The 22,533-nt window shown below is 37.2% G+C and overlaps 1 protein-coding gene across 2 annotated transcripts; it reads left to right on the forward strand.

Annotated features, from left to right (window-relative positions):
* Positions 1-10,431: 10,431 nt before the first annotated feature.
* LOC124156434 (alpha-tocopherol transfer protein-like) lies at positions 10,432-21,659 on the forward strand. 2 transcript variants are annotated; one of them, XM_046530987.1, is made up of 7 exons: positions 10,432-10,618; positions 14,779-14,987; positions 15,914-16,070; positions 17,272-17,524; positions 17,976-18,086; positions 18,527-18,632; positions 20,344-21,659. In XM_046530987.1, exons 2-7 carry the CDS (start codon positions 14,825-14,827, stop codon positions 20,499-20,501), a joined length of 948 nt encoding a protein of 315 aa, XP_046386943.1. In that variant the 5' UTR covers positions 10,432-10,618; positions 14,779-14,824; the 3' UTR covers positions 20,502-21,659. The 2 variants fall into 2 exon arrangements, with proteins under 2 accessions (XP_046386943.1, XP_046386942.1); XM_046530986.1 differs by having other exon boundaries at positions 14,782-14,987.
* The last annotated feature ends 874 nt before the right edge of the window (positions 21,660-22,533 follow it).

The raw sequence follows: 22,533 nt of genomic DNA on the forward strand, positions 1-22,533 counted from the left end.
CCGCTGTCCCTTACCGCTGAGAGGGGTTATAAAAGACGAAGGGTCCGGGTACCTGCTCCCGGATTCGGAGGGTTAATCCTAAACCCCGAAGCGTTGGGTCCCGAGACAAAGGCGTCCTAAACCCACGACCTTCCTGAAAGGGGGAGAGCTAGAAAACGTATATATACGGGTTTCGTTTTCTTGACCGGGAAAATCTCACACGTACATATACGCCCGTGGTCTCCCGGGTCAGGAAACGTCCACACGTATATATACGTGTACGGTAGGGAAAAGGCTAGAAAAATCCACTCGTTGAACGAAAAAATTAGAATTTTGATATGAAAAATACATTTTGTATATGGAAGCACTAAAAGCCAGTTGACAATGCACCGATCTACCTCATTCCATACATTATTTTATCAAATGGGATACATCAGTAAAGTTAAACAAGCAATTTATTGCACTTTTGCAATACTTATATTCAGTATCTGCCTCAGTAATAAATTTAGGCAACGCACAATATTAGATATGAAGTGAAACACTTTGCACTTTCCACATAAAAATTATTAAACTAGAGTCGACATGTTTCGCTGCACTGCAGCATTAGCAAGACTCCGCAGCGAAACATGTCGACTCTAGTTTAATAAATTTTTATGTGGAAAGTGCAAAGTGTTTCACTTCATATCTCATAATGGATCTCCACAAAGTATCTGCCTCATCCATCCAATTCAACGCACAATATATTTTGGGTCCCAGGAATTGGAAACTTTGCTTAAAGATTTCTATTCTAGGTCTGGGTTCATCTACAATGTAATGCACGACGATGCAATGTAACGACGGAGGTCATGCACGCTTGCTGAATTATTTTCATATTATTTAAGTATTAACTTTATTGTACGTATACAGTATAGAACTGTATATATCAATCATTAAAGAAATGTAACCATTGGACAGACCGATGACCAGGCCGTACGCATTACGTAGCCGTATCAACCCTGTTTATGGTACAAATAGAACCTCAAGAATGTGATATCCGAAGCCCAATATCGTCAGGAGTGCCATCATTTCCCTTAACAAATATTTAGCTGTGAGTCCTAGATAGTCCTGTGTATCCTAGACGCCATCATTTTTACGTATGTGTGTTGAGGGTTGCTTACGATCACCTTCCAGAAATGGTTTCATTAACGGAAAACTACTTGCTATGTCAGTATAGATTGAAGTTTTGATGGCAACAATTATTCTCCGGTGCTTAGCGAAAGAGCATGTTTCAAGTTTCGAATTATATTTCGGTTATTGGTCTTGTGAGGATTGAGCTCAAAAGATGTAAGCGAAATGAAAATGTTTACGACGCACAGTGGGCTAGAATCGAAAAAAGCTGGCCAAAACCTCAAAATCGATTTTTTTGAGCTAGGAAGTTGAAACTTCGCATACACATTCTCAAGTAAATTGTGCATAACTACCTAGATTATTTTGGTCCTGTGTTTTCACTTTAACAATATATGTGAGGTCAAAGTTGAGCAAATTTAGCGAAAAACGACCACCCTCGATTTTTTCTGAAAATTGCCGACTTTATCCTCGTGCAGTGGTTTTATAAATAGTTTTATCGACAAAACTGTTATACCATCTTAATTGACACTTCTTATTCTTTCATTTGAAAGGTTTCTAAAGATTTTGTTTCATCAATAACCATAGATACATAACAAAATGGCGGAGCCTGTTTTCAACCCATTTTTTTACATAAACGTAGAAAAAAAGTAGACATTGTCACCGGCTTACACTAAGTAACTTATATCATGTCGTTCTTTGAAGCTTCTACATTGTGAATCTAAAGTCAAACCTTGCACCAATTTGCAACCCCGAATTTTAAATCGTTTTTTCGAACGCACGGACGACTCCGGTTCTGGCCGGCGGCGGCGGAGAGTACGGCGACGCGGCAAGCGGGTGGATGCAATATGGTCTCATTCACTTTTATGTGTGGATAACAGATATATTAGTGACAGAAAATAATCACCAGAAAGTAAAATTTATAAATATTGCTACGAATGACTCTCATTATGCAATCGCTGGGCACTGCAAGAAGTGCACTGAAAGGTTTCTTTCTTTGAGTGCATTCCATGGAGAATGGACTTATATCGCGTGCTTAAACTGGGGAAACGGACTCTTTTATTAACTAACAAGCTCTATTTCTAGGCAAGAGCCCTCGATGATCCATGGCCTCCACTTCCTAACCTGCCATACATATTTAAAGGCCTTCGGACAACGGTCGTTTTATAGTATTGTTGTAGTGCCGAGTCCTTCGAACTTGTTTTTGGTTTGAACTCCTTTTAGCTTTAAAAGCTTCGGAAGGCATATTACTCACATCGAATAATGTATTCTTTCTAAGAATAACAGTTCATTTTAATCTATGTCTTATTCTCAATATTAAGTATTGATTTAAATCTCTTACCTATATATCAACGTCATTATTCTTAATGAACTGCGCTGCTGACAAAATGGTTATTTTTCAGGAATATTTTACCATACAAACATAACATCAACAAAAGCAACACAATTTACGCTTTTTCCAACTAACATACTGCAATTAGCAGTGTCAGCAATAAAAGGTTACTGTTTTTCATTCACTATCTGACGAGTTTTTATCACTTTCACTGTCTGAGCTAAAGCATTGTTTTCCTTTTTCAAAAACAGATCCATTACATTGTTCGGTAAGCTGTGTGTTTCCTCCAGTTTAATTGGCATAATTTTTGTCATTATCAGTTATGACATTAGGAGTTGTCTTCGAAATAAATCCCTATTTGTGGCCAGTCGTGCCATTTTTCTAGTCAACCGTTCACGGAACTTTCTCACGTCCTTATATCGTGCCTATATTGCTTCCCCTGTCAGTTGTCTCAATTAAGAATGGACTCTGTTGCAATGTCAGCTCCTTGAATGAAGACCTTATGCACGGTTGGTGGCATACCATAATTGTATTTAAAGCGTCAGTGAGAGAGAGAGAAAATTAAATTATTTGGAGAGGAAATCTAGAATAATTGTGATGACTTTTGAATACTCGTGCCTGTTTCATGCTTCGCCTAACGAACAGCATTTTTTACCTAAACAAGAAGGCACAAAGGTGCTCACGAGCAATAATTCATGAGACATAGGCCCTCGTTCCCACGTGCAATTATATTTCGCATGTCCTCACTGCTATCAAAGCCGTGTTTGCAAATTAAAGTGCACTTTATATGCGACGCGAAACTAGGATCTGTGGAAATGCACGTTAAGATTCGAGTCGCAGTAAGAGAACAGAACCATTTTTGGAAACTTCTTATATAATCTCTACTACAATAATTTCACTCGGGTAAATGAAATCATATGCTCGCGTCACTCTCTCATCGCTGGGGTTAATATTATATCCCTGGCATTTCAGATTTTCGAAGATTCTTGCACCGAAATTTGGTGAGCTGCATGGACACAATTACTTATTGAGAGGGCCTCTTAATCTGACATGACATAATATTCGGGGTTGCATTTTATCCACTTGGTCACTGTATCTTCCTTTTGCATTCGTTTTCCTCCTATTCGTTCTTTCGATACAACCCTGAAAACAGGAATTGACGTGTATCTGCACTGGCTAAACTAGAGCAACATGTAAATTGTGCTGCATAAGGAATAGTTATTAATTGCTTTAAATCAAGAATATAAACTAAATAAGAATAATGAACTCTTCAAGCACCAAGACAGTACTTGATTTGGCAAAATTCGGCAAAATCAAGTACTGTACTGAGCCATTTTCCATCACGTTTAAGGAATATATTAACTGTTATTTTTAAAAAGTTTATTAGTTAGTAAAAGAGTCCGTTTCCCCACTTTAAGAACGCGATTTAAGTCCATTCTCCATGGAATGCACTCAAAGAAAGAAACCTTTCAGTGCACCTCTTGCAGTGCCCAGCGATTGCATAATGAGAGTCATTCGTAGCAATATTTATAAATTTTACTTTCTGGTGATTATTTTCTGTCACTAATATATCTGTTATCCACACATAAAAGTGAATGAGACCATATTGCATCCACCCGCTTGCCGCGTCGCCGTACTCTCCGCCGCCGCCGGCCAGAACCGGAGTCGTCCGTGCGTTCGAAAAAACGATTTAAAATTCGGGGTTGCAAATTGGTGCAAGGTTTGACTTTAGATTCACAATGTAGAAGCTTCAAAGAACGACATGATATAAGTTACTTAGTGTAAGCCGGTGACAATGTCTACTTTTTTTCTACGTTTATGTAAAAAAATGGGTTGAAAACAGGCTCCGCCATTTTGTTATGTATCTATGGTTATTGATGAAACAAAATCTTTAGAAACCTTTCAAATGAAAGAATAAGAAGTGTCAATTAAGATGGTATAACAGTTTTGTCGATAAAACTATTTATAAAACCACTGCACGAGGATAAAGTCGGCAATTTTCAGAAAAAATCGAGGGTGGTCGTTTTTCGCTAAATTTGCTCAACTTTGACCTCACATATATTGTTAAAGTGAAAACACAGGACCAAAATAATCTGGGTAGTTATGCACAATTTACTTGAGAATGTGTATGCGAAGTTTCAACTTCCTAGCTCAAAAAAATCGATTTTGAGGTTTTGGCCAGCTTTTTTCGATTCTAGCCCACTGTGCGACGTTTCAAATTTGCGCGTGAACTTAAGTGCTTCATCTAATAATTCAAGAGAAAAAGGGAGAGTAATTTTAAAAAAATACTCATAGCAAAAAGAGTTTGATCTAAGAAGAAATTGATTGATTCAAATGATGTATCTACTCTGAATAAAACATTACGGATTTCAGCATTCTCAAATCTAAAAAACAATTAGACCATAACACTGAAAAACGTTGAAATATTTTGATAAACCAAGTGAATAACATCAAGGGTATTTTGCATTGGGCATATGTACCAAACAACCCTTATTCCTCCCCTCAAAAACTCTCTAAATTCCCCTTATGTGCGGAAACGTGAGCTCATAAAATGGAGGTTTGTCGGCCGTCCCAAATGTGGGGGTGGAGAACCATAGGCGGATCCAGGGGGGGGGGGGGGCACGGGGGCACGTGCCCCCCCCAGACCCTCAAAAATATACAAGATTTTTAATACGGTCCCATTATCATTGCGTTCGTTTTGTATTACGAGATATCCTTGTGCCCCCCCCTGAACAAAATCCTGGATACGGCCTTGCTTGTGCCCCCCCCAGAAAGAAATCCTGGATCCGCCCCTGTGGAGAACGATCGAAGGTGGCAATGTTGAGAAAAGGAACCCTAAAGACAATGAAATGAATTTTTACCTTCCTCTTTTCTTTACCTCTCATGTAATAGTTAATGAGTTTCTGTGAGTGTACGTCTTGTGTTGAATAAATTAAATTGCAATTTTTTGCCGACGTTTCGGAAGTTTATTTTCCTTCGTCAGAGCTTGAAATGAAAATGGTAACAATTTTGAGTTATAAAATAGGGCTATAAAAAATGTTTTACAATAATTAAGAGTCCGATAAAAAAATCCCAGAATTGTCAGAAAAAAAAGAATTGTCACACATACATTATCTGCAATATTTTTTTGTTACTAATCGAAAACAATGTATGGTCACCAATAAATTTGGATTTATTTTAAATTAATAAATTTTGCTTAAATTGTCAATGTCCGATCTTTTGTCACAACTATTTTTTGTTTAGGAAATTCATGCCGTTTATTTAAATTATTTTTTTTATGACAAATTATATTTAGCATCTAAAGTTAGTTACATAGGGGAGGATGCGAAGAGGGGAACGAGGGAGATCAAGTTTGACGGATGGGATGAATGTTTGCACTCAAGTGGAATGAGTGCTGGGGAAGTTAAAGGGCTGCTGCACTTTGCCAGTGATGAGGGATTATTCTTGTCTGACAAAATAACACCATACACGGGTAGGTTGCTCGACGATATAATCGATTATATGAGGGGGTCGGAAACGTCTTCTTTCTTGCGGGACACAATATCAAATTGGAATGTCTAAGCTTGACGCTCATACTTGTATAATGACGGATTGTTTTTATAAATGCATTATTAACTTACTGAAGTTAAGCATTTAACTCTATCATATGGTGCTCTTTTAATGATCTCCGTCTAATAGCGAGTGGTTTTCATTAAAACTGGAAAAATACGGTAAGAATAAGTGAATTCCTTTCGGAAAATACATTTAATGACCAGTGTAATTAAAAGCTATGAGTGGTTCTGGCTGCATAAATTTGCTATGGCCGCGGGTTTCATTGCTTCTAGAATAAGGGAAATAATATTCATTCTACTTGAATAATACATAAACAAAAATTAGGAATTAGACACCCTTCAAGACTTTCGCCTCGCTTTATGGTTGCCGGCTCACTTATTTACAAATGAATTGGAAACTGGCCTGTGCTGCATTCATTTGTTTAAACTTAAACAAGTTTTAAAATATTGTCATAAAAAGTTTACTGCTGGAGTGCAAAAACAAATCACATAAATTAGGCACACAAAATACGTACATATAATACCTACAGTGTCCCAGAATGGAAATTATCAATAATGCAACGATTAATAGTATTATCCCTGCATTACTCTTCGTGTATTGGCGGTAGCTCAATTTTAAGTTGAAAAAAACTCGATTTCTACAATTTTTAGCAACTAATTTCTGAATGATGACATGATATTCATTTCACTTCATACTCCGGTCAGATCTGGTGGCATTGAGAAAACATTTTTGGTCCTCTATAATATAAGGATTGACAATTTAGTGTGGTTCCTTTTTTGCCAATTGATGAGTAAATTTTTCTATAGTATTTGGATCTAAATTAATAAGCCCTGGGCTAAAGTAATTCACCACTCCGGTTATAAAAATTTATCCAAACTTTACAATTAAATAAATGCCTTAAGGGTGGTATATTGAGGATGCGAAACAGAGGAAAGGCATGAGTCGTAATGATTGCTGGAACCGCTTTGTGATGTCAGTGCGTCTTTCAGATTGGCATGCACTTGCCTCGCGAGCGGCTGCATCCCTCGGCGCTGGCGGGAAGGAGGTCGACGCCCGCGCGGGTCTCGCCCGCCCTCCCATCGGCTTCGCGGTTTCACTTCCATGTCGCCACGCAGAAGAGGGAAAGGGTTGGAAGACCTTGGGGAGGGGTGCCAACTAACGCGGTCATTTCCAATGACCTTGGCCTTGGCCTCTCTGCGCCGCGGGACGAGGCCTCCTTGAACGAAAGTGCATAAGGCTAGAGCGGGTTGTGGAAAAGTGCGCGCTCTCGTAGATCCAACGTGATCGCTGATTCTCCTCAAGGATTATACTTTTTTTTCAGGTCAACAGAATGGGTTCGGTTCGCGGTGCACCGAGCTGCTTGACAGGCAATGATATACATATCGCCGTCACCTCGAGTCGGCGTACTAAAAAATAAAAGAGACGACATTTCTAAATCTTGCGAACACTTCGTTTTTTATGAATTAATACAAATCATACGAATTGAAATGGTCCTCGATCAGTCGATTTTGCGTTGTGATAAATGTCTTGGCCATCGAGATCAACTTGAGAGCAAAAACTAGCTGGAATCACTTTTAAAATTTATTTCATCGATTGCGTGATATTTAAACATCGAAATTGCAGGTATAGCGCTAAAGTTGGTCACAATCGTTCAGTGCTTGGTAGCGAAATATTACATGACTGCGTATCTGTTAGTTGCTTGCCATTAATTATTACGTTAAGGATGCCTGACTGTAATGGACCCACTCGTAACTCTTCACTGAAGAGAGAATTCCACCCCTTTGTGATGTTTGCGACTCTCCCATTACTGTGAGACATCTTCTGACAGAGTGTGAGAAATACCGTTCTGTGCGCCATCGGCTGAACATCGAAGGAGACCTAGGGCACATTCTAGGAGACGACCCTGATAGTGTCAGCCGAGTGATAAAGTTTTTAATAGAGACCGGGCTAATTAACAGAGTTTAAATTCCAACCTTCTTATAATCTGACTACCCCTTTTATTTCAAAAATTTTATGAATGTTTAAATGCCTTTCTAATATATCTTTTAAAATTTTGATTTTATAGATTGTCAGTGGTGCAAATGACCTTAGTTGTCGAGGCACCCTAAAAACAAAATACTACTACTACTGTAATGGAGGAGGGCTGTGATGATTATGCAGTATAACGAGATATTTATATTTTTTATCGGCTCAAATGGTGGGGAGCTTGGTGCCCAGTTGGTGGATCTCTTGGTAGCTAATCGAGGGGTTCTGGGTTCAAAAGCTGAAAAATGCCTTCGGACACCCCTTACAAATCCTAGAATAATAATAATAGTTCGTCTTAATTGGTTGAGGTTGGGACTAGAAAGTGTAATCTCCCATTCTTCCTCTCGTCATAGATTTGCCGAGGCACATATAGTCAAGTTATTCTTGAAATGAAGTTAAATTAGAACAAAAGAGATTTATAAATATGCTTGAAAACAACGAAAATTGCAAATTGAAAAAACGTCGGAAAAACCTAAGGATATTGATTTTCGTCCTTGTTGGAAAAAAAACCCGCTTCAGGATAACGTCGACGCAAGAAGGGGGGCGTGGAAAACGTGCGAAAGAAGTGGCCCCCTTACTCTAAATGCGTGAAAATCACATGTGATGAGTCCGGGGTGAGCTCTACACGTTCAAGTATCCAAACCAGCATTCACCTTGAATTATCAAGTGAATGAAACGAGATGGTGTGTGGTTGAATAGTATACGTTAATATTAATAGAATGGGGAACCATATTTTAATTTTGGCTTGTGTCTCGTGCTTCCTCTCGTAAGCTACCAATTCCCTAAGGAGCAAGAGAGTGCATCATTAATACTAGATCTTCCTCATTTGCATTCTTGTTCGTGTGGGCATAGTCAGAAACAGACGCACGGGCAATGTGCCAAAGGGTAGACTGAATATTCCGGAGATTTTAACGAGCGTTCTGACCTCTGGCGTCCGTAGACCCGTAAGCGTTGCGGAAATGTCGGATTTTCGCGGATGGAAGGGAATTGACGGAACGGAAATAGCAACTGCGGCTAAAGTGAAAGAGATATCATCAGCGCAATGAAAAATAACTGTCATACAGTATTACGTTACTGGATTTTTAAAAGTCTATTCGTACTTTCTTCTGCCTTGTGAATTGAAAGCTGGTTATTAGTGGAGGCTATGAATAAAAGAATAGTGCTTTCTTGTGCACTAAACAGTGCTTGAAAAATTAATGATGAAATGATGTGATCAAAGATAAGACTGAAAAAAATATGCGGTGAAAACTAAGTCGTCAGAAACTTTTTATTTTGTTTTCCATGGTATAGAGATTTCATAGTCGTGGCTGTGGCGATAGTTTTCCCGTTGTTTTTCATTTTAATCACTCTGAATATGATTTTTTAATCCATAATTTTTTTGGAATTCGTTATTTTAATGGTAAGATGATAAAATTTTAGTTGTGCAACACCACTTCTGACAAAATTAGTTACATAGAATGTACCCGGAATAATTGAATACTTCATCTCTTTCTCTAAACTCCGAAAATAATTCGATGTGTTATAATTCAATGTTTGGCACAGGACACAATAAACGGAAGTGAATCTTAAAATCTCAGTACAGTCACAGAATCAAGTCCAATTCAATTGCGACAAATTCGTTGACATTATTGTACGGCTATCCTCGCCTACTTTACTTAGGATTAGTTTTCAACGCTATTGAAATCAAATCGCATCATGGTGGTGAAATATAAAATGAGTATGTTGATACTTTTTAATATTACTAAATCAAATGTACAATTAATAGACCTTGTGGATTTGGTTTAGCTCTGTATAGATATCGCCATTTTCCTTCTCCACGAAAATACCTTATAAAGCACTACAAGGTACCTTAAAACACTACAGATCATACAAATGGCGCGCGATTTTCATAAATCGGATCTCAGCTTTCACATAATATTTGTTCTTCCAAAATTACATTCGAAGGCTGTTGAGGAAGTTATTTGATTATAAGTAGTTCTGTGGTTAAAATTGCAAGCAATAATAATGTTTCAAAGGTAATTTTGATACTTTTACTCCGGAATATTTATTTAGCATTCTTTTATCATCCCTGTTTCCTATTTAATGTAATTTAGATCTGCATTTCAATGCTTTCTACTCGTTCAGGTTGTGCTGTTTGTTTCAAGTGTACCTAGTATTGAAGGTGAAGTTATGATCTATCGTGCCCAAAGGACTCTTGCTGGAGTAATGCAAATGACTAGTTCCTTCACGGGCTGTGCTAATGTGGGGCCTTGAGTCTTCCAACTGAGGATGCATGTCTAGTAATCGGTGCGGGAAGGGCGCCTATGCTGCACCCCCTCCTCCCCTCGCCGTCCTCCCTCATCTGCGACGGCATTCCCGACCCCCTCCTATACCCTTCCCCACTCCTCACCCCCATAACTGCTTCGCTTGCTTCCGCGAAGACTCCTGCGGCGCCCTCTAGAGCTGGATGGAACTCAGTCTCCCGGCAGCATCTGAGGTAACAAGTCGTCACAACTCGCAGGAGCAAACATTCTCTAAAATCTAGTGAAGGGAAAATATAATCGCCGTTTGAGCTGCAGTTTTCGCTATCTCATCCACACATTGCTTTGCCTGGAATAAAGCCCGTCTCTCATCTGCCCAACCGAGGTAAATATTTAATCATTTCGATTGTAATGAAAAAAAGTGCTTTCCACTTATTCATAACTTTTGTGTCTTGGTTCCTCTTGAGGGATCAGCTTATTTCTTTTGACGTCAGGGTCGTGAGCAAGACTCTGATCGGAATTATTTTGATCGGTTGTCACGACGAGTGGTTGGCAACACGGTCTGAATTTTGGTGTTTGAGAATTTTCATTTCGACGACTGATTACGAGGGATCATTTCTCGCGGCACGATGTGACGGAAAATCTTAATGTTAGAAAATTTTCGAATACTTTTTCGTGTCAAACTCAAGTTCCTCTGCCCAGGCATCAAACACCATTCAATAGCTCATATATGTCTTGCAGTTAATGTCTTCGCGAAAACTCTTCCTTATATTCTTGCCACTTATTAATCACGTCAATCAAGGGCTTTACGTAATGATGCTTTATTAACCGTACTTTTGATTTTCGAGTAAAATACATCGTCGACCTTTAATGACTTGAGTGGTCATATTCAGTGGAATTAAATTAATATCCACTCAGTGGAAATTGTTCTAATATCTTGTATGATATGCGGAACGATGTGACGGAAAATCTTAATATTTAAATAATCTATGGAAATATTTCCAATGTTGTAATATCGTTCGTGGGTGCAAATTATTTTGCGCCGGTGTATCGCCTACAGTGTCTTCATCTGTATCTGCGGGGTATATGTATATCATATACCCCACCGCTGAGATGAGCGTCTGCAGATGTTTTCGGGCTCGTAAGATCTTCGAAGTTGAGTTTATGACAGTGGAATCAGCGACGATATATTAAATCCATGACTTAAGGTTTCGTGCAATCGGTAGATTTTTTTTTAATTCGTCAAAAATTAATGCTTCACAGGAATACTTTAGCTGTAAATGTTACCGAGGAGTAATTTACCTTTACCTCGTTCATAGCGTGAAGGAAATTACAAATTTATACCGCGGAAACCAACAGCATGCAAAGAGTAAATGAATGTCTCTCCAAATCACTCATGTGTCTCACAACTTCATTATGGTAAAGCTCATCCATATTCCTATTCCATTATTATCTATTTACAATCTAGGGCGCACTCGTCCCTTCGTCCAATATTCCAGCCCTTGAAATGTGCATATTAGTAATAATTATCCATATTTATCGAATATCAGAGAATATCCGTTTTGTCTAATAGAATTGTGCTTAGGAGGCGCGGCGAGGCGATTCTGTCGGGAAAAAAATTGCTGCGGCGTAGCCTAAGTTTTAGGATAATCGAAGGTGAATTTTTCAGTTGATGATGCTATTTCTGACTTGACTCAGGAGGTAACATTTCTCCCAAAAAGTTTATTTGAAATTTCTCCTAGATCAGGGGTGCCCAATCTCCTCTCAGATGTGACAGCTCCACCTCCCACCCTGAACTTGGCAATAAACAGTTCACCCCTTCCCCCTAAGCAGATGACTTACATTCCCTTCCAAAAACTTTTAATCTGTATTTCTCCCGCCCACCATTTTTAGTGGGTGCCACTCCTCATTCATTTTTATTTCCCAGATAGCACAAAGTAAGAGAGTTTTCTGTTTCTTATGGTTTTCTTACGGAAAAAATTGCTAAGCAGCTTATCGTAAGCTAAGAGACTTATCTAAGGCAAAAATAAGATATTAGGGATGAATAGGTGAGAATGCCGTCAAATATCCTCAGATTAACATAAGTTGCTTCTGTTGGAGCGACAAAGGTGGCAAAACAGTGTACTACACATGCTACATTGCTCTGCCCGATATTAAATTAAAGCCTACCCGTGAAATTCAGCAAGTCCTTATTAGGGATGGACAGATCCAAGATTTTCCTCGGATCTGGATCGGATCCTTGATTTTCGGAGCCGGATCTTTCGGATCAGATATTTTCGGATCCAATTGCATTTTCAAATTCCTGACGCAGAGATTCCCCCAATGATTGTTCAATCTCTTGGGAAGATTCACGCCATATGCCAGTCGTATTTTGCCTTTTTTATTTTCCACAGCTGGAATTCTCCAACGTAACCTGTGCGAGAGCTTTCAAATAAAACAGTTCATGAGTAGGACAAGAATCGCATGTGACGGTGCATTCGAAGATAGAATCAGAACTCTTTCCACCCTTATGAGGTGTTGAATTCACTGAAGCTATTATTCAAAATTTTGGATCGAGATCCGATGCCTTCCGCGACTTTGGATCCGATAAAGGGCAATATCCGTAGATATTTGGATCCAAGGTATCCGATCTGACCATCCCTAGTTATATAAGCTGAACAACTGTTAACAGATTTTCCCGTAAAAAAATTAAACAACTGCAAGTAACTGGCTGTTGAAGATACAAAGCATAATATATGTACATTTTCCTAATAGCAGAAAGAAAAAAATTGGTACTGGGAGAATCGAACTTATAATCTTCAGCTCATCAGCTGAGCATACTAACCATTTCATCACTGTGTTAGTTAGAAAGAACAGGCATAGGTACCTATTTAAATTGTAATCATATAGAAAAACTTAGATGTGTCGTGCATGAAACAAACTGAATTAATTCAAGGTCCACACATTCTGATATTTATGAGTTGTAATTTTTTTTCAGTTAACCTGATGGATAAATTATTGATAGTAGAGTTTTCTTTCTATCCTCCGTATAAATTCATATGAAAACATGTTTCTTTGTTACGACCATGGTTTTGCCATCATTTCATAAATGTGAATGATATTCAAATTATGGCCATATGATGTTATTTCTACTTATGCTATAGAAGTGCCAAGAATGTAAAAATAATTGTTACTCATAAATCCCTCAATGAATACACAAAAACGATGAAATAATAACATCATCTAGGGAAGTGCTGAAAGTTAGGACTCCATATTGTCATTAGTCTGGATATTTGTCAGCCTGGATGTAAGAAACGCATAAGAAAATGCCAACCTTCTTACTTATAAGCTCCTTCCTTATTTTTTCCTTTCACGTTTTCTCAATGACTTATAATATGCTGGCTGGGTTATTATATTCCCTATGAGATCTCCCACCCCTCCTGAATTCTCAATGATCAACCTTCAACTCCTCCTCCCCTAGAAGATATCTCTTGTGAAATATGTACTTTGCTTTGATCTATGTTAGAACTATGATATCATGAGATTGAACCTTACCTGGCATCTTGAGTGGAGACCAATTTCCCAGTTTGCCTACCAGCTCATAGTTTGAAAGGTTTGCATTTTCTTTCTCTTTAATTCTTACCTGTGTTCCCAAAAGGGGAAGAAACATCGGTTTATTACGAAGCCTTTTATGAGAGAGCAACAGAAATTTTAAATACACACTGAAAAATATTCTTATTGCTATTTTTTATGTTCCCATGTATTAGTACTCACACACAATAGCCCGGGACTTGGGAGAGATGGCCGAAAGCTGAGTTCATTTGTGCCATGAGGGTGGGTTGGAAGGGAAAGGTGAAGAAATATATAGGATAAGCATAGGTTGCTTTCAACTAAATGCACCAAGGGTACCACTGAGTTATTTCTCATCTAATGGATGGAATGTTGTGGGTCAACTGCGATCCACATATGTGGACTGCACATGTAACTGAACTTGAACCCATTCCACGTGTTGGAAAGGTAAAACATGTCCCACCACACCAACCTGATCTTTATATTATAGTCACCTTACGCATATAAGAATCCCTTTCTACCAGCTCGCATCAGTTGAAGGGAATGTGTTAGTTTTTTTCATGCTTCTTAATTTTCATGGCAGGAGGAGTAACTTATGTTTTGATGATATTTTCCCTCTTGTTATGAGAACTATAAAACTATCAAATTTCCAGAATGGCCTCTTATTTATAAAGGTTCAGTTAATATTTCAATAGCCATAATTCCATAGCATTACTTGGCATTTTTACATGTGAAATAAATGTACCACCATAGAGTTTAAAACCTATGAAATACATTAGGACATTAATAATTTGGGATGAAGTTTAACTTCTTTTTCTTGTAGAACACACAACATACTTAAATATATTACATTTTACTAATTACCTTTTTGAATGAAGTTGGAACTCACTTCTCTGAGAGTAAGAATCTCTTGCATGCTATTTCCTTCTTTCAAATAGGTTCTAACAATTTTTCTTACTTGGCTGAAATCCTTAGTGTCTTTCCTTTTACATTGAGCAGGTAAATCTGTGGATGGTTAAGAGAGAGGGAAGGACCAAGTACAATGGCACCATTGCCTCCTCCAGCCACACAAAATCGAGATCCGAATCCTCGATTCCCATTCATTGATGGTGCGGATGGGGCAGCCGCAGCCACCTGCCGCCCAGAGGATGTTCAGATAATCAGAATATGGATGAAAAGACAACCTCACCTACCCACCATATCTGGTAAGGAGCACGTTATCTGCAACAATTGATATGGACTTATGTATCCTTGACTAATAGCAGCTAATAGTAAAACTATCATTATTAATTCTTTTGTGCTCTTTTTGGCTGATAGAGGAGAAACTAATTTTCTCTGTCTGCCCATAATTTTCCATGTCAGAAAAATATGTCAGCCCATAAATAATTGCTTAACCCCTTGTGCTGAAATGACGTGTCCTGCTTGTCATGAACTTCCTATGCCAAACAGCACTATGACGAGTTTAGCTCGTCTCCAGATTTTCATAATTGTAGACTATTTATGGGATCATAATAAATATTTTGGAAGTTTAGCCATGTATAAAACATCCATAATGTTCACAAAGAACTCATGTTTCATGAAATAATTTTATGAAGCATTGGAAGGAATAAAATATTTTATATGAGCAGCAGTAGCTGTGTCCTCGATGTTCTTACAGGAAGAGTGTTCGTTCGTGAACAATGCTTAATAATTATCACTATTTAATTCACTGTTTTACGTTGATTAAAATCTCCAAAATATCATTTCATTACCTACCATTCAATCTAAAAGGAACTATGGAAAAAGTAATTAGAGGATAGGAGCACAATATTCAGAAAATAGATTAAAGTAGATGGAGTTGAGAAAGAAGGAGGGTTTCTAAGAAGTACGGTTTTAACCTTACTTGGAGGTAAGTTTTCACTTCCGTTCTAGGTGGCTTGTATTAGGAAATTCTTGCTTTTCAGAGACTTGAAATAATATTGAATATTCTCATTGAAGAATGAATATTCCTATCATCACCAAATGCATTATATGATTTCCCATCATAAAGATTTGTCGATTCATTTGCATCAGTAATAGTTTTTTTTCTGTCATGCCATTGTTTGCCATGCATAAAAAGAGATAGGTAATAGAATTTTTTTCTTTTCTGCAGATGCATTCATCAGTCTCTTCTTGCACAGTGTCTACAACAGCATAGAGCAAGCAAAGGCTACAATAGAAACTTACTTCTCTGCCAGGACAGCTGCACCAGAATTCTTCAAAGATAGGAATGGTTTCTCCGAAGATGTCCAGTTTTCATACAAAACAGCGTAAGGCCTATTTTACATAATTGTTTAATGTTTGCATGTATTTTTTTTTAATTTTCCTCGTCTATCTCATCATATATATTTTTCTTCCTGACTAATTGAAGGATGTGGATTTAGAATATTTAAGAATCCATCTCTATTACACATATAAATTACTCTAACCTAAACCTGTACTTCGAAGGAATTCCTCAGAGGACTGCCCCGCTAAGGGCCAATTTGAACCTTCACCTACTTCTGCTTATGATAATTTTTGTTTACGCCTCCTCTTAATATTCCTTGTTTAAAGCTTAGTATACCTTTGCCTAGTGAGGGAACGATGAAAGACAGCTCAATGTTTAAGCGAGAGTTACATAATTGGTTTCTCTGCTTCCCACTTTGATGCTCATTACGGCTGTCATAAATTAATGCACTTCTATAGCATACACCCTAAAGAAAAACATAGCAATTCAAATACCACTCAAGCCATCATGCCCTCAGAATTGATGTCATTATTTTTTTTAATGAATGTAAAGGTTATTATTGATTTCAAGCTTGATGACTTAGTTCATTTTGAATGAATTGTACTGGGGAACAACCAATTTGTTGTCTTAGATCTGAGACCTGTTTTTGACCAACGTTTGGTCTCCGGATAAGAAAATAACCTGTCTTTATCTATCATGTCAACTTTTTAAGCTTCAGGATTCCCTGTTTTTGCATGCATTTCAAATTAATGAATTTAAAGGGAAATCTTACCATATATACTGCCCATATAGAATGATTACCGATGAATGGTTTGGTACTGATGAATAAATGATTCACTGATGCGAGTGAATTAACAATAAAATATCAGTGTATGCTGAAGCTCCCCATGAAGCAAATTTTGGACTACGTGCCTAACTATGATATGTCCTGAATAACTAGAAAACTGTGCAACTGTTGCTAGGCTCCTAAGGCATCAGTCACATGGCAGCAGTCGCATAAGGTTAATGTCAGCCAGTTGGGCAGCAATGATGCCTCCTGTGATCGACGCAGGGTGTGGTCACAGTCACTCAAGGTGTAGTGAAAAAAATTGACGTGGTAGAAGAAAACTAATTACAGTTTAGAAATCAGCATGCCTATTTTACCCAAAATCAGCTCAAAAATTGAAGTCAAAATAAAATATGTTAAAAATTGTTCTCCAGTGTTATTCATATTTCCTAACATCTACTGTTATGCAATTTTCCAGACATTTCACATCACTCAACAAAAAAACTCCTGAGGGATATAGAGTATTAATTTGCCGTCTTGCTGACTTTGATCCATCACATCTGCACTTCAATGATGTATTGCGAGCATTCTTTATGTTTGCTGACATATGCATATCAGAAGATGGAGTAATCCCTGGTTATATAACAATATTTGATCTAAAAGGTGTTGTCTTGGGTCATCTCCCAAAGATAAGCTTACCTTCACTGAAGAAGTTCATGATTTACATTCAGGTATGTCTATCAAAAAATCAGCAGCCTCTCTGTGATGGTAGGTGTTTTGGAAATTCATTGTTATTTATCCTCACTACCCCGAAAATGGTGCATTAAAGAAAGGCCTTTACAGCAAAAGAATCTAACAAACAACAATAAAGTTGGAGGTTGCCATTATAATTTATAAAAATAAATTGAATATAAGCTCATTTTATTCTAAATGTACTATTTCTCCTACGAAATAAGTATCCATAGGATTAATTACAAATCTTTAGCATCCATTTCAGGGGTGATATAATGTAATGGATCATTATATTAATATAGATTTTCGTTATAATGAAAATATATGCATTAAATTTTATATCACCAAAAACTTGAAAATTGACCGAAAGCAACCTATGTTAATTTTGCAGGGCTTTTTCATGATCATGTTTCTGCAATAAATTTACATTTTCTTTCTCACCAATTATAGGATGCCCATCCGGTTAGACTGAAGGCAGTGCATCTTATCAACTGTGTACCATTTATGGACAAAATTCTTGCTATGGTGAAACCTCTAATGAAGAATGAAATGATCAATTTGGCAAGTCTATCATTCCATCTAATTTCCATTCATCATCCTTTATCCTCTGACTTTAATTTTTATCTCTTATTATTTGATGTAGAACAGAGAGAAATTACATAACTGGTGTTTGGGAATGCATGTAATTATTTACATTCCAGTTAGTATGGATCAGTAAATTATTGTGAGAAATTTTCACTTCATAAAACCCAGTACATATGTATGCAGTTCATTTTTATTATTTGGAATTTTATCTTCTAATACAGTAAGGTATTTTAGAAATAGCCAATTTAAAAAAATGATGGAACGAGGCTCAGTATAGTGAGGGAGTTAATGCAAAATTAATGCCTAGTACACCTTTATTTCTTTGCAACTAATTCTCAGCAGAATACATACATTTGTTTCTGAACTCTGTGCATATATTCTCTGCATCTCTCACACATGATGTAATTGCTTTACAGCTCCAACTTCATAGCAATGGCCTGGATAACCTCTTCAAAACTATTCCCCAAGAAATAATGCCAGAAGATTATGGTGGCAAGGATAAGACTATGGCAGAGCTTCATGGTAATATTTATTTGAAAGATTTCTCAGTAAATTAATATAATTGTCACTCCTGCTTTGCTAATTTAGATTTCAGTGCATATCTTGAATCATTCTCCGCCTACTCTCTGTCACTTCTCTGGCAAAAATAAGAAAAAATTCTGCATTGTCTCACAAACTTTAAAGTGGGAGAGGGGAGGTGAAAATACTATGCATTAACCATATTGAGTGATACTTTATCCTCTGATAGTAATTCCGGTTCCATTTCCTCTTACCATTTTGACTGTGAAAACGTTGCTCATTATTGGAACCTGACCAAGATATGCATGTGGGGATACACTCTGTGCAGGCTTCTTGAACTACAATGCTGTGGCAGAGTACATATGATTATTTTTTCAGGAAGAAAGTATTAGATTAAAAGTAGCAGTTACATTTAAAAAAATGTAATCACTGCATGGCAAAAATGTAAATGAAATTTAATTGTTTCCAGTATCTTAGTTACTTTCACTTTGCCACTCTATAGTTTTTGCTTTTATAGCCAGCTAGTTCATTATTTTTCCTTTAAAATGTGGGGAAAACCAGTTTTCAAATTTGATCGCCAATACTTGAATATGAGTTGTACCACGTTATGCCATCATCAACCAAAATGCAAGTAAGGTCTCTGTGAAACCATTGCAGCGAATTGTGTCGGGAGATATGTACCATGGTGCAGGTGGATGTGCAGCCTTCTCGCAGGCAGGCTTACCAGTACCTTTCACTGCACGCAAATATATAATATTTTTTTACTGGGACTACTATGTCTCAGGAAAAAATGTAATTCGGGCATTCAAAAATGGAAATTATTGAGGTAGAATTTCACTTAACTACTTGGCAAATGTTCTTTAACCCTTTTAGTGCCAGCCCATTTTTCCTGGTTTGCTGGAGAATGCCGGGCCTTTTGTGGCTGAATTATTGTAGGTTTGCACTAAAAAAATTATATGAAGCCTAATATGCATTTTCTGAAACTAATTTTTTTTCGTTGACTCTCAATACTTACGGGTATGCTAAAGCATGATAGATGCTAAAAAATAGAGACAAAAACTACACGAAGCTCAAAAAATAAAAGGCATCAGTGCAAAATAAGCCTGGCCGATAGATCGGCCCTTGGCACTCTTCGCATATATGTACTACCTGGGCCGATGGATCGGCTCCCTGCCACTAAAAGGGTTAAGGTAAAATCTTAGTCAACAGCACTGACCTCTAAAAATGTCCTTACACAGCTACTCATTTTCTTTTGCTTACATATTTCCAAATTTCTCATATTCCTGATTTGATGATTCAAATGGTCAAATATTCTAGTCTTAATCCAAGTATTCTAAAGCACAAAACACCTTGAGATAAAATATGCATTGTGCAAGTATTAATTTGAAACTATGTTGGCAACACATGTAAATTTTATATTTTTCCATTCATTATGTACATAGAGAGTAGGATACAGATTTTGTGGTCATAATGCTGCTAAGAAAGCATTCAGTTTTAATGCAGTGATAGCTTCACGGCTCACTCATTTATTACACCTGATTATCAATTGTTCATTTTTTTAGCATATGCATGAGTTTTCTATTAAGCAGGTAATTACTGATTGACATGCAACATCATATCGGTCAATTTAGTGAAGGGTACAATGTGCATCCTTATTTTAGCTTTTAACACTGGCAGTACTTTGAGCTGAGCTAATATTTTTATTTAATTTCAGCTGATTATAAAAAACTTATGGAAACCAAGTATCTTGACTGGATGAAAGAGGAAGAAGAACATTTAAGAACAAATGAAGACCTAAGAATAGGATCAAAGTCGACCTCAAGTGAGCTCTTTGGAATGGAGGGCTCTTTCAGAAAATTAGCAATTGACTGAGTCATTTTATATGCTAATCAGTTCCTGTTACTGGGAATATTTAAGTGACACCTTCCAAGTTCCTTAAGAGACAATGAGTATGTGAAGTACGTATCCTAAGAGAGAACGTCAACACTATTGTGGTAAATTTTTTTGTAAAAGTACTTTTATTGGTACCCTTTTCCCCTTGTATGTATCCTATTCCATTACGTACACTATAGCCATCTGAGGAATTATATTGCGGAAATGGCTCACCTACAAAGAATTTCCACTTATAATATTTGTGGAAATGAGAATTCTACCATAAGTATTTGAGGAAATGGAAAATAATTTGTAAATCACCCACCACAGTGGCATTATTGTGTTGGCTTTGGCATATCACAATTTGACACACACTGAATTTGTTAAAATGAATCTATGTACCATCAGAGGATATGCAGTATTTCTACATGAGATGGGGACTCTTTTAATCCAATGTAATAATAATAAACAAGAGAGTTCCTCGGTGGATGTTTATCTGTTAAAGTTCCTAAAGTGCGAATTAAAAATACAAATCCTCTGTGGTAAAAACAAAGAGACATTGTGGGAGAGAGGGTCAGGATCCAAATGCCAAAATCATTTTCTGGAACCACAGGGGAAACATAGGAAAAGTAAGCCTACTATCTTACCTTAGAGCTGGGGGTCATGAAGTATATGCAATAAAAAATTTCTGCACCGCATTAATCCTTGGGAACGTAAATCTTTTATGGACTAAGGCTCCTTGGGAAGAATGTCACAATACTTTTCCTATGTTTCCTCTATAGTTTTAGAAAATGATTTAAGCATTTGGATCCTAAACATGATTGCTGTGAATTCTTCTTTAAAGTGTTTCTTTCTCCATGCCTACAATTTCTGGCTGTGCAACTTTTTCAACCTTGTTTTTACTTTGTTTGACTGTAGCCTAATTATCCCTCTCCCCACCCCTCTTTTAGCCAATCCCCTTTTTATCAAGTAATTTCTTTTATGTGGAATTTCTAGTATTGGGTTCATTGTGAACTGAAATTTTTTATTGATTTCAATAGAAATGAACACAATATGTCGTAATTTAGCTTATGAACTAATAGAATGAATTTATTATAAGATAAATTTGTTTGTATCTTGGGCATGGAAATTTTTTAAAATTAAAGTGAGAAAGAAGTATTGACTGGATTCTTTTGTAGTACGTAAGGTACTCCCACATACCCACTGCTGTATTTAGGCTATATGCTCCGTTATGCTATTGTGGAAAATTAAAGTGTTTTTGTACACACCAGGCACAAAATTGTTCAAATTTGGTCTAATAATTAATCATAGGAAACAGGGAAACAAAAGCTAAAAGAGGTTGATGAATTCTGTTACTTGGGAAATAGGATAACTAGCGATGAGAGATGCAAGAAAGAAATTATTAGCAGATTAGCTCAGGCAAAGATTGAATTTCACCAAAAGAAAGATCTACTTACAGGGGGAAATTTAAACATAGACATAAGGAAACAGTTAATAAGAATTTACAGTGTGCTTCTCTACAGAAGTGAGGCATTGATAATTACTGCCAAGGAGAAATGAAAGGATAGAGGCCTTGCTGTTGAAGAGGTGCTATTGAAGAATGATGAGGATCAAATGGATCAACCAGTAAGTAATGTGGAAGTCCTAAGAAGAGTAGGAGAGTAGAAAAGCCTAATGAAAACCTTGACAAGAAGACGGAACAACCTTATAGGCCATATTTTGAGACAATAGCCTGATGTAGACAACTGTGGAGGGATAAGTAGTCGGCAAGAACAGAAAAGGAAGGAAGACCTTGAAAGAAATACAAGGAACAGGTAAAGACGGATGTGAAAGAGAAGAAACATGTAGGCGTGAAAAGATTAGCTGACAAGAAAATTGAGAGGAAAGGTGTGTCAAACTAATCCTAGGATTATTGACCAGTGATGATGAATTAATAATATAAGATCTCCTATCTATATGAATGAAAGCTCATCTGCTGTAGTATCTGTCAATGGGATATGTGCTGCTGACAGGTAAATTCAACAGGAAACTT

This window comes from Ischnura elegans, chromosome 3, assembly GCF_921293095.1.
Source record: "Ischnura elegans chromosome 3, ioIscEleg1.1, whole genome shotgun sequence".
NCBI lineage: Eukaryota > Metazoa > Arthropoda > Insecta > Odonata > Coenagrionidae > Ischnura > Ischnura elegans.

What these genes read in the sequence shown, in the direction of transcription:
- LOC124156434 (XM_046530987.1), top strand. Translation starts at nt 14,825, where the DNA reads ATGGCACCATTGCCTCCTCCAGCCACACAAAATCGAGATCCGAATCCT. An exon ending in AGTTCATGATTTACATTCAG is followed by an intron (nt 17,525 to 17,975) that starts GTATGTCTATCA and finishes CACCAATTATAG; the next exon opens with GATGCCCATCCGGTTAGACT. An exon ending in AGAATGAAATGATCAATTTG is followed by an intron (nt 18,087 to 18,526) that starts GCAAGTCTATCA and finishes ATTGCTTTACAG; the next exon opens with CTCCAACTTCATAGCAATGG.